This window comes from Mesocricetus auratus, unplaced genomic scaffold (genome assembly GCF_017639785.1).
Source record: "Mesocricetus auratus isolate SY011 unplaced genomic scaffold, BCM_Maur_2.0 Super-Scaffold_100006, whole genome shotgun sequence".
Classification (NCBI taxonomy): Eukaryota; Metazoa; Chordata; class Mammalia; order Rodentia; family Cricetidae; genus Mesocricetus; species Mesocricetus auratus.
Window position 1 is genome coordinate 103,992,982 of NW_024429190.1, and position 13,221 is coordinate 104,006,202.

At 48.5% G+C, this 13,221-nt stretch overlaps 1 protein-coding gene across 18 annotated transcripts in view; it reads right to left on the minus strand.

The window, feature by feature from the left end:
* Cacna1d (calcium voltage-gated channel subunit alpha1 D) overlaps window positions 1-13,221 on the minus strand; it is a 297,754-nt gene that overhangs the window by 123,539 nt on the left and 160,994 nt on the right. For 13 of the 18 annotated variants that reach the window (XM_040746547.1, XM_040746548.1, XM_040746560.1 and 10 more), the window contains exons 6-8: window positions 9,537-9,689; window positions 8,897-9,093; window positions 1,371-1,474 (exon numbers count right to left, since the gene is read on the minus strand). In XM_040746547.1, coding sequence (XP_040602481.1) covers window positions 1,371-1,474; window positions 8,897-9,093; window positions 9,537-9,689 — 454 coding nt within the window. 18 annotated transcript variants of the gene reach the window in all.

The following is a 13,221-nucleotide window of genomic DNA, read 5'->3' on the forward strand; positions in this document are numbered from 1 at the left end:
TGGTAGAAGTTAAGTACATCTAGCCCAGTGCTTGTTTCAGTTCTGAAATTTTAAATAACTGCATCACTAGGGTTCATGGGTCTGTTTAAATTGCTTATCTGATATTGGTTTACCCTTATCAGGTCCAATACAGCTGGTAATTTACCTATTTCTTTTAGGTTTTTCAGTTCGATATAATATGAATTTTTGAGTATGTACTTATATGGTTCCCTGAGTTTCCTTGATGTCTCTTGTAATATTCCATTTCATTTTTTTATTTTACTAATTTCTTTTTTTTTTTTTTTTTTTTTTTTTTATATTAATATTTTTTTTATTTTCCATTTTAAATTTAGATAAGAAACAAGGTTGCTTCACAAGTCAGTACGAGGTCCCTCTCCCTTTCCCTCCCCTCCTCCTGTGCCCACCTCGATGTCGAATTCTTAAGACAGAGCGTTTTTTTAGCAACATCATTTAAAATCGAATACAATACAATGTTTATCTTAACTATAAGGCAACAACACAAATAGAATTAAATAAGTTAAGACCCTAAAGCTAAGATACCCACAGCACTTTTCAGGCCCAAATCAATCTCCCACTTATGAAACTGCTTTTGAGAGAGCTGCCAGCCCACTTTGATGGGGATACTCCACTTTCTGGGAGTACCTCAGAGATGTTGAGATTCATGGATGCTCACAGAGGCTTTGGAATGCCATCTCCCACCAAGGTGGGGCACAGTCCCAGAGCCCGAGACTCTTCCCAAGCCCATCTCCCCTGAACCTAATAAATGGAGGACAAGTACAGGCATTAACCACAATGAACTTTTTAAATGGCCACCAAACGATGGGGACAATGAAGCCATAAGGGACATGTGTGTAAAAGCTGAACACCGTTCTGTATCAAGCAAAAGCTGAATCAGAGACGTAACTCACACAGTGACAGCAGTGACAAGTCAAACTAATGCTGGGTATTTATGTACTAATCTAGGCCTTAAGCACAAATTCTGAAACCCCATTTATAACACTCGTGAGGGTGACTCAAGAAGCCCAGGTCATGTACTAATGAAACGAGAAGCCCATAAGAGACCTAAGTCCCTCCCTGGGGGGAGACGAAGGCTAGGAAGCCTTTAACTTGCTTGTTTAACTCACCTCTGAGGGAAACGGTTCTCATTAAGCTAACAGTGTTGGGCAAGCGTCAGAAACACAGAACCTCACAGACAGAGACAGGCAGAGAGAGAATCACAGTTCAATCCAAAAGCAACACACAGAGGGGACATCAGAGTCCAGAGGCATGCAGAGAAGCCACCGGGGAGCAGCTGGGAGGCACGCAGGGCTGCCTCCCATGTGGCAGCGGGGGAGGGGGGTGGCATGTGCAGCAGGGATCCAACTGCTTACCCACTAAGGACACCAAGAACCAGGTTAAGGACGAAAAATGAGCCAAGGATGATCAGACTAACAAAATACACCCATGGCCATTCCCATCCTATCGCATCATTTACCTGTAAAATGCAAGGACATCAGTTATCAGTTAATCCACTTACTAAAGAACAGAGCCCCGGTTGCGGCTGCAGGACCACTCAGGGCTTTGGTTGAAGGTTGGTGTGCTAAGGAGAGGGTCTGAATGAGAAGGGTCCTTCCGCAGTTTTCCTCGGGGCAGGGCAAGCCCTGTGGCTGGTCTTCGGGAAGGGACTCTACAAAGTCAGCTCAGACCACTCGTTTATAGCTACACTTTTGTGCCAACTGATGGGCACTGTATTTGGATCCAGACCAAGAAAGTAATTATAAATGTATCTCATTTCAGGACAGACAAAAGGCCAAGCAAGGGAAATTATTTAAATCCCAAGCAACAATACTGATATTAATTAATTCCTGGTCAATAATCTCTCCACAGCTTTCTCTCGTGACAGCTGGTGAAGTTCCAGGAGACAGCTTGGTTTGGGCAGCCTCAGCAATACAAAGGGAGCGGTACCCGCCCACTGGCCCCTCCAGCAAAGCCTGTGTGGTCCTGGCAACTGTCCTCGGGACTCTGCTTTCAAGATGAAAGAGATGTAGCTTACCCGCTCAATACACCAAGTACAAGATTTAGTACGAAAAATGACCCAAAGATGACGAGACTGACAAAATACACCCAGGGCAATTCAAATCCCATAGCATCATTCATCTGTAAGAAATAAGATGGGCTCGTAGGAGTGGGTTAATAGGAGAATCTAGCAAGGAGAGAAGGGTCACATCAGAGAAAGCATTCCATACAGTGAATTAAACATTTGCTTAGACTGAAATCAGAGACAACAGCAGGCAGACATCCATTACATACTCCCAACACACACACACACACACACACACACACACACACAGGCGCACACACACACAGGCGCACACACACACAGGCGCACACACACACAGGCGCACACACACACAGGCGCACACACCTAGGAAGACTCACAGAGGTGTCAATGCACACACGTCCTGGCCCCAGGTAGGGAAATGAGTTGAGGTTTGGCTCCACCTCGGGACCCTGTCCTGATGCACACCCTCCAAGGGAAGTCTCAGCAGAGGGCAGAGCTGGTGCTCTCCTGGATCCTCGGGGCTGCTTTGCTCCAGAGGTTAGCATTAACTGTCCTTAAGATTTGGTGGCAAAGTCTCAATTATGGAGTCAGACCTGTTAACATGTGACTCTATAAACTCCTTAAAAACAAAAAAACTAGATGGATCTCTATAGGTCAAGGCCTGCCTTGTCTACACTGAGAGTTCTGGACCAGCCAGTTATACAGTGAGACCCATTCTCCAAACAAATAAACATATCTAACATAACCACTGTCTATTTGAAGGCAATCATCCTGTCCATCTACCCAAGGATGCCTGGCCCGCCTCAGATTTGGGTTCTCTGCGTACCACTAAATAAACATGAAAACAAGAAAAAACGGTGTCAAGGTCAATAGCTGACACGTGTTCTGGATGCTTTGGGGATGTGTGTGTGTGTGTGTGTGTGTGTGTGTGTGTTTCCCTCAGCTTGCACACACTAAAAGAACCTGGCTTTAACTGCTGTCTGTCCCACACCAACTCTGTGACCTGACAGGTGTTCAAAAAGGCAGGGTGACACCAGAGAAGCAGCTGACTCTCCTTGGAAGATTTTAACCGCTCCCTCAGGCGTGGCCTCCTTGTCAGGGATGGTTTGGGAGTGAGCCGTTTGCACAGAGGTGTGCTATGGATCACAGCTGGATGGGCCTTCCCAGCAGCACAGGTCAGCGTGTTCAGAGGGACAAATCCCCTGAGGGAAGGGGATGGTAGGATGGCTACCAGTCGGGCAGCAGAACGCACAACCCCAGGCCCTACTCTGCAGCAGCACCCTGGATCTTCAGCCAGTCAATGATCCGGACAGGCCAAGTTTGCTCTTTCTGGCAGGTGCAAACCCTTAGGGGTTTTAAGCCCTGTGCCTTTTTGCACATTATCTGCCTCCAGGTTTTAGCTTTATGGAAAGAGCCTCATGCATTTCACAATGTTTGCCTCACGCAGAAGCCAAACAGGAAAAGGGAACATAAAAAAAAAACAAACCCGAAAACCTAACATCTGTTGCCGAAGTCTAGGGAGAGGGCATTAACTCCCTTATGCAACACCTGCTTGGCCACATGAACACTGATGTGCTTAATGGGACCCGTATCCATCTGCACATCAGCAATTAGAGGAATGAATGAGCCTGGGCCAGGGCTCCGATTGTTGATCTAATTAAGTTGGATAAACTAATTTCATCAGGAAGGCAGAGGGTAATTCTTCCAAAGCAACTACACCACCAAACTTACTTTAAAAACAAAAACAAAAACAAAACCCCACATGTAGCCGGGAGAAGCAAGCTGCCTGGCGTGGCAGACAGGGCTTCGGCTTTGAATCAATAGCCATGACAGAAATTTCTAGCCTCTGCTGGAGCAGGGTGTGTACGTGGCAGAGGAGACAGTGACCCAGGGCAGGACTCTCATCGGACATCTTACTTTTGAGCCCGGCAGAGTCCGCCGAGCAGGCCATCTGCCTCACCTGGCTTCCTCAGACCTCAGTGACGTCAGAGCAAGGCTTTGGTAATGGCTGCAGGGGGAATGTCTCGTTTAAAGAAACGGAGATGCCTTTGAATTTCTTGGGAGTAGGGACTTTGCAGACTTCCATCTTCTCAAATCGCTTGGCAGCCCACAAGGACAGCCGAGGAAGACTGAGGGAGGCAGGGGCTAAACACAGCTGACCAGAGCATCCCTTTGCCAGAGGAGATGAAACGTAAGCTCTCGGGCCAGCCTCCCTCCCCACACACGGGCTGCAGAACCACGTCATTAATGCTTATCATACACACAGGGAAAAAAATCCGTTTCTGGGCTGGTCCCCCAAATGCCCACTTCGAGGACACGTTACCTGCCCAAGGTTCTGTATGTGTGTCATTCATCAACAGTGGAGACAGCAGGAGGGAAAGCACTTCGATTTAGATTAAGTTGTATTGATGTCACCCTCATCATGGAGGGCCACCTGGCACCCAAGACAATTTTCTATTTCGCTTCAGTTTTCTTATTTTAAGTGCCCATGCATGCCTCGAGTTAAAGGACAGCAAAAGGCGTTTGGGCTTTTCTAGCTCTCGGAAGCTGCTGGAATACCTCAGAGCATAGACTATGGGAAAGGCAAGGTCTTGAACTCTTGGGCACAGAAGAATCTCCGAGGCGAGGCGCTGGGACTGAGGGGTGCTATCAGGCGATCGAGTGCTTCTATAAGCGGTCTGTCAGCCAGCGCCTCTGCAGCCCTGTGCACCCTTGAGGGAAGAGCTTGGCACTCACACGAGAGGCTGCAGGGGACGCGAACAGCGCTCTCCCCAAACCAACACTTTGCATCAATTTCCTACATCCAAAAACGTTTCCTCTCAAGAGACAGACAAAGTTTGTTTGAAGTCGAAGGGAAAAATAATCACGTGTACAAGATGCTAACTGTGCATCCTATAGACAAAGGCGTCCAAGCCCAGAAGGATCCAGAACCTGGCCTTGTCCAGCTCTTTCTTTCTCTGCACTGCACTACCATCTCTATGGACAAAAACAAAAACAAAAAACCATGTCTGTGTGAGCTAAACAGCACTTAAAATACATTTGAGAAGCTCCCTTTATGAAACATCTACAATACATCTCCCCAGTAGCGGCTCGTGATCCCAATTCCCCACATCTCCAAACAGCTCTGCTACAGGTACGCCTTTGTGCCCAATCCCTTCCAAGACTCTGCCAGACACCTGCCAGAGACCCCTGAGAGCCACGGCCTGAGTGCATGGGAGAACATGGACTAAATAGAAACTTGTCTGGATGCGAAGGCTTTGGCCACCATATACAAAATCCTGGACGTCAAGAAATTTATTTGCAATCGGTATTTAAAGCTGAATCCCCTTTCTCTCTGAATAGAGTAGATAAAAATCCTCTGACCACAGGCCGTCTACACCAAGGAGGCAATGGGCTCAGTCCAGTGGGCTCAGGAGTGGAAACAATCATGTCTATTTCCTGAGCACCCACTTGAGGCCGGGCTTTGTGCTGGATAGAGATGTTCTGTTCCAGGACACAGCTGTGTGGCTTCCAGCTGACTGTGGCCCATAAAATACTGGGGAGCTTGAGTTCCCGGCCCCCGCCTTTCTTTATGATGAGCTAATAAATGCAATCAACAAGTGATTAAAAATAATCCTGATGTGTCTCAGACAGTAAGGTCTTTAAGAACACTCTGGAAGACATTACTCAGCTGCCCCCTAGTGTTACAGGAGAATCCATAAACCACTGGCAAGGGGAAGATTAATAAGGACAGCGTACTGGGTTCTGGTCTAGGCCAGCTGCCCCTCAACTATGATCTGAAGGCCAAATCCATTTTTTTCCTTTTATATGATTCTCGAAAGCCAAAAATTGGCTTCATGATTTTTAAATAGTTGTGGGCATGGGGGGGGGGAAGGGGAGGTAAAAAGGAGAACAGGTTATGATGTATAAGAGGCATAGGGAATTCAGATTTCAGGGCCCATATGTGAAGTGCAGTCAAGACAGGGCCATATCCTTTCAATCATGCTTACTCCACGGCTAGCTCCAAGCTCAATGGAGAACTGGGGGCTAGGATGGGGAATCACACGCCTCCAAGGCCAAACATATTTACTCTTAAGCCCCTTATTAAGATGTTCACAGATCCCTGCCCTTAATCAAGGGCTACGGGCTCTTGCTGGAGGTCCCTAAGGATGGTCGGGGGTCTCTTTATACAGGGCTCCGTCTTCAAGAGCTCACATGTGCTACGAGGTGAGAGAGACTAGAGAGATACTGAGGGATTGCACGTGCTCCTCCATCATAACTAAGGTGCTAAATGATTCATTGAGGATGTCATTAAATTGTCCAGTTATTAACTGTGTGATTGTCATAGCAACAATAAAGATCATTTCGTCATCATTAGTGAAAACTTCCCAAGAAAAAAAAAAGCAACTGGAAACTGGTGCCTCTGGGTGCATGATACCCCTTTCACACAATCCTGAAATTTTCTCTGCGTGATAATGGGACAATTGCTGTGACAGAATCGATGTGCAAACAAAAAAAAAGTAAATAAATAAAAAGAATAAGATAAGCTATAAAATTTCCCATTAGTCAAGGCATGCTGGATCGGCATCTGGCAATTCACCATGACAGCAGAGAGAGGACAAGGTTGAGAAAGTCACAGACTTTCACTTAAAAAAATATGAAAAAAAAAACCTCTCTCCTGTTTGTGGGAAGGAAAAGGACCGAGTTTGGGCTTCTGCAAGTGATACGCTCTATTTATCAGCCACCCCAGGGGAAGACTGGGACTAAGGGTTTTGCTGTGCTCAGAGCTGCAGTTTAAGAGACAGGAGTGAAGGTCGACCGTTCACCCAACCCTGAGCTCTGTGGCTGACAATGCCTGTCCTTCCTCGCCACGAGAGAAGGTATTGCCTGCGGCTGTGATTAACATCTGTGTCTGCAGACACACACGCACACACATGCATACACACACACACCATGCGCACACATGCACGCACACACACCACACCTGCACACACACGCGCGCACACACACACCACACGTGCACACACATACACACAGACGCACACGCGCACACATATGCACACACACGTGCACACGCGCACACACATGCTCCTACAACAATCAGAAAAAGGAATGAAGAAGAAACAAACTACAACATGTTGGTGACGCCCATTCTCCACTCAACAGAATATACAGTCGACCCTCAGTATCCACCCTCAGGTTCCAGCCTTGGCCAAAGCTGCTCAAGCCCCCTGGATAAGACAGTACAGCATTTGCGTATGACTTACAGCCACATATATCCCCATATACCTTAAATCATCTGAGGACTACTCTTAATTCCTAATAGCACGTGAATAATCACTATGCTATTGTTTAGGGAATAATTACAAAATGAGTCTGGGCACAGCCAGTGAGGATACTCTTTTTTTTTTTTTTTCTTTTTCCTTTCCTGAATTATTTTCAGTTGGCATCTGGCCAGTCAGATGTGGACTGGACCTACGGATGGAGGGTCTGTAGATACAGAGGGCCGGCTGTACAGGACCACCGGCAGTCTCACAAGCACAGGGCTCACCAGGGAAGGGAAGCAAACCCACAGCCAAGGGTCACATGGTGCGTTCTCTGAGGGCAGAGAGTGATAGGAAACCCTGCTAGGGTTAGGGTTTGGAAACTACCGGAAGCTGCTTCTCCATTTCTAAGCCTTTGGCCAAGAAGCTGCCTACTCAAGAAATACTACTAGTTTCCTCTAAACCAGTTCTCAGCCTTCCTAATGTTGCGACCCTTTAATAGTTCCTCTTGCGGTAGTGACACCCCCGCCCGCCCCCCCACACCACAAAATCATTTCCTTGCTATTTCGTAACTGTGATTTGGCCACTGTTGTGAATCATAATATAACTATCTGACATTTTAAACTCCCCCTCCCCCCACAAGGGGTTATGACCCACAGGTTGAGAACCATTTCTCCAAATAATTACTGGAATACTAGTTTCACGAACTTGGATTTGGGCTCAAAATCTAGATGCTACTGTATTTCCCAGCAACTCAGTTACTGTGGGGTGAAACATTGTTTCTAAATTTCTGGGAGCTTATTAAAAAAATGCTACCTATACACCAAGCCAGCAGGGGAAACGGGCTGCTGTATTTTAGTCACAGACAACCCTCCTGGCTCTGCCAGGAACAAGAGGAGTCACACGCTAGTCGCTAAGAACTTATCCACCTGTTATGGGGGGGGGGGGGGGCGTCAACCAGCGTTGACTTTTTCTAACATCTCTGCCAGAGCTCTTTGACTCAAGAGAGAGCAGAGAGGAGGAAGGATTGGCTCTGGCCTGTCACTGACGCTGGAGATACAACAGGGGAGTGGAAAAAAGGGGGAAGGGAAAAAATTAATGGTGAGCTGTGGTCTCATAAAGCTGTGGATGCACGGGAGGGGCCTGGCTGTGTTCCCCACTTTCCTTCAGAATTTGGTAAAGTAACTGCCTTTATGTCGTCTAGGCTGGGAATCAAGGCGCCTCTATCCCTGGGAAATGCTGCTCTGTCTCTCTGAGGTTAGCCAGGATGGCCACGGATGCCAGCGCTCCCATTGGGATTAGCGGGCAGGGGGCAAATACAGTTAAGAACAAGTCCCCAAGCTGCCCGCACTGGGGAGGTAGATGTCTACCAGGCCAGGAGGAGCTAATGCCGGTGCGTGTGCGCGTGCGCGTGCGCGCAGCAGCCTTCCGGTGCGGGGGTGGGGGGACGGTCCCCGAGAGCGGGAGGAGGGGCTCACCACGTGAACAGAGGGCCTAGGTCTGCTTCCCTTCCCAAAGACCCGACCTCCGGGGGAGGAGGGGGGCTCCGTTCTCAGCCAGCTGCTCTCCCCCAAGGGAACAACATGCTGCGAATGCTCCCTGAGCTGCTTACCCAGTAGAGCACGTCTGTCCAGCCCTCCATGGTGATGCACTGGAACACAGTGAGCATGGCGAAGGCAAAGTTATCAAAGTTGGTGATGCCTCCATTGGGGCCCACCCAGCCACTCCTGCATTCCGTGCCATTGACGGCACACTGGCGTCCATTCCCTGAGAACGCACACGGAGCTGGGTCCTCTTCAGCTACGATATCTGGGAAGGAGGAAGCAGAGGGCCATTTAGAGGAGGAACACCAGGACTCTTGCTCAAGCACAGAATACTCAACACCGGTACCTTTGCAGACTCAGGATCTCAACTGCCCCTAAGCTCCGCTCGGAACGTCCCCCTTGCCTGTGGAATCCAGCTTCTCCTGGATACCCACCACTCATCGCTCTGCACTCACAGATTGAAAAAAAAAAGTGCCTTTCCTGGGATGACAGAACTGGTGCTTCCTGCTTTTTCTTGTGCAGATCCCCCATCTTATCTGCTAGGACTCATTCCACAGGCAATCAGGGTGGAAAAGGAGAATAGATTCCCATTTATCCCCAACACAACTCACTCACAAAGAGAGGACAGGAAGAAAAGACTCAAGAGACCATCGCCTCCCCCAAGCCAAAACGTTTTCACGTTTGGTTAATACCACTGTCACTACTCACCTGAGTCAGCAAAAAAACATGTTTTGTGCATTTTTCCAATAAAAAGTTCCAATCCTATAATAGCATAGATGATAATTACAAATAATACCAAAAGGGCTATATGAAGGAGGGGGACCATGGCTTTTATAATGGAGTTCAGAACAACTTGTAAACCTAGAAGAGAGAAAAATCCATTTGTGAGTTAGGAAGACACTTCAAATGTATCATAAATATAATCCCTAATGATGCTTGCTCTATTTATGACATACAGTAATAAAGTGCAGAGATATCTCAAAGCTGTTAATTAATACTAAGCCCAGATAGGAGATGAGATAAAAAGGGACTCTTAAAGATCATTTAGTACAACTCCTTCACTAGACAGATGTGGAAAACTAAGGCCCAGAGAGGAGTAGCTAGTAATAATCATTTATTCACTTACACACCTTTTTTTATCCATTTAACAGAACCACCAAAATATGCAAAATTTGGGTACTATAAAGGTGAATTACACAAAGTGGCTCTCTTAAGAGGCTATAGTCTAGAAGGAAATGTGAGGATTTAACAAATTACTCTCGGGTAGTACGCAGACACTGTATGAGAAACGGCAACTGGAGAACTGAAGGGGAATGAGAGCATTGTCTCTGAGAAGGGTGAGCACAGAGGACCTGGAGTAGTTTCCCATCTGCCTGGGCCTGAGGACAGATCCCCGTAGGCAGGCCTCGCAGGAAACCCAAGGCTTCGCGAAGCGAGCAGCGTGAGCTGGGGTGGGGGTTGTCACAGCTAGCCATGAAGGCCACCAGCCAAGAAGTCACAGCCGCCCTGTTCCGGGCTGTGAATCTGGGCTTGGTTGGGCTCAGACCTGAGACCTCCAGCAAAAGTTGCCTCGGAGAGAGTCAAGTGGGCAGGTAATCCGTGCAAAAGGCAGAGGTGGGCCAAGAGAGGCGGGGCTCTGGGAAGGTTGCCATGCAGAGAAGGATGGGGCCTGACTTCAACTACAGGCAGGCTAGCACGAAGGAAAGGAGTCTTAGGAGTGCTCCAGGGATCTCAACCAGGGTTGGGGGCCAGACTGCAGCTGTCCTCCATCCCTACCCAAGGAGAGAAAAGAAAAAAAATCCGTGTAGGATGGAGCAGGCAAGCCACGAGAGCAGATGGCTGAAAGTGACCTCAGAAAGGTTGTGACGTTGGGGTGAAGGCGTCCTGCGGCTAACACAGGCTTGAGCGGAGAGAGACTCAGAGCTGTGATGCAGGGACAGGCGTCAGGGGGAAGACACACGGTGACAGGGAGGGAACAGAAGGGAAGGAAAAGCGGGACCCAGACCCTGCACAGGAACGGGCTTCTCGGCCCAGAGCTCAGTGTTTTGCCCTCTCCCTACCACTCAAGCACCAGCTTCTGTACGGGCTATTCATTCCTTTTCTCCTTCTTCCCCTTCTTATTTCCCTAACGTTTATTCAAAGACGGAAAGAGAGAAAGGAAAAACAAAACAGAAGATGAGGTAAAACAAGCAGCAGCAGGAATAAGCCAAGCGGAGACCCTAGCAGCTACAGCAGCGTGTCTCCCTTGGTGACTGCGCCTGGGCAGAGACCACAGCAGGCAGGCACAAGCGGGAGACTGACAAAGGGACCCCGTCTCCCTAAAGCCTCCTCTGCAGCTAAAATTCTAGACCCCGTCTCCCTAAAGCCTCCTCTGCAGCCTCACTGAGCTCCTCAGGAAGATGGTGAGAACCAGCCAGAGGATCTCCAGTGTTCTTTCCCATTTTTACGGTCTTGGATTGTAGTTTTGCTCTTTCTTTTGTTTAAGACAGGATCTCGCCATAAAGCCTTGGCTGTTCTGGAACTTGCTCTGTAGACGAGGCTGGCCTCAAACCCACAGAGATCTGCCTGACTCTGCTCCTGAGTGCCGGGATCAAAGGCATGAGCTATCACACCTCATGCTCTTGGCTTCTGATCAACATTTACCAGATAATACAATGTAAGTGGGCAAAGTCCCCCCCCCACTAGTAAACGAGCTTGCTGCAAGCCTGCTGATCTGAGTCATAGAAGGAAAGAAATGACTCCTGAAAGTTGTCCTCTAACCTTCACAGTGTGTACCGTGACAGTCATGCATGAACACGCATGCCTGTGTGTGTGTATGTGTACACAAATAAAAATATAATTAATTAAAAAAATAATTCCAGCCAGGCGGTGGTGGCGCACGCCTTTAATCCCAGCACTCCGGAGGCAGAGGCAGGCGGATCTCTGTGAGTTCGAGGCTGGGCTGGACCGATAGCCTCCAAAACAATACAGAGAAACCCTGTCTCGAAAAACCAAAAAAAAAAAAAAAAATTCCACAAGACTCAACAATGCCCCTAACTATGTGGTTGTCTTCTCTTTAGTGGCTATGTACTCGGGTGCCCACAAAGATTCTATTCTGAGGGACAGCCTCACTCTTCAGGGGTGAGGAGACACAGTCCTTTACAAGTGTGGCCAAACAACCCCGGGCATGTTCCATGACTTCAGGCGCTAGAGAAGAAATCACCGTGTCCAGGGCTGGAAATAGCATGGCCTGCAAGCCCCGATTCCTCTCTCCCAAGCCCATTTGGACTGGAGGCAAACAGTCCTTGACAAAGCCAGCTAAAATGCAGGCTGAAGGTAAGAGCTTCATTTCTCTCTCTGGTGACCTGTGGCAGAGTGAGACACAGACCACCGCAAACTCAAATAGCCTTGTGTCTTGGAGGAAGGGAGAGCAGAAAACTGTCCTGCGGAGTCTATGGAAACCTCCTCAGCCCGAGGAGTCAAAGCCAGGCTGGGCCCCAGCTCCAAGAGTTTTCATAGGCGGGGCCTCTCGTCCACACACGAGCCACGGTTCCGTGTCTGCACGCAGCACACAGCACAGGCAGGCTGTCCTGCCATTTGCTCTTTAGGGGAAAAAAGGCTGTCATGGTTACTTTGAAATTAGATTAAGCTGTGACAACTGAATCTGGAAGGGCATATTTGCTCTCTAAGCCGCTCATTCCATCACGTTATACTTAACAGTGTCAGCCACCGCCAAGGTACTCTTTCCTCTCAATCGCTTCCAGACAGCTCTGTGGTTTTTGATCTTTTTCAATGAAAATAAATGAACCATCTGGAAAAATAAGTACACTTAAAACACCACTTCCTACATTTTAAATGTTAAATTTGGAAATGTAGTATTTTTTTTTCCAGGAGTTTGGTGTGTTCTGAGTGCCCAAGGTTTAATAAAACTTCATGAAGACAGTCTGGGAGGAAGAATCGGTGCTCTGATGGCTTTACGGGGGGGGTGACCAGCACATCCTTGCTCCTGCTCCGAGCGGTCAGTCTCCAGGACATCTACACTCTCAAGGCCCCAGGAGACGCAGTCTTACCAAGGGCAGAGCTGCAGGGGCAAAGGCCAGCCAGCTTCTTAAGGAAGGGTCTTCCCTCCCAACCTAGGTGAGACTCAACTTGCCTAGGGGTCAGAGTCAGACGCCAAGCAGGACCAGGCACCTGCTGATGCGGCAGTCTCCTAGAAGGCACCGACTCCCTCATACCCCTGCTGGGGTTGGCACTCATGGTCTCATGGGGCTCTCACGCCACCGTCACACAGGGAAGTGCTGCGCTCGGCACACAGGTGTGGAAACCGGCACGTCCCTTCCTCTTCTCAGAGAGGGCCAGGTGCCATCGCTGGTGGAGGGGCCGATCGGAGTTTCCAGAAGTCCAGTTGTCCCTC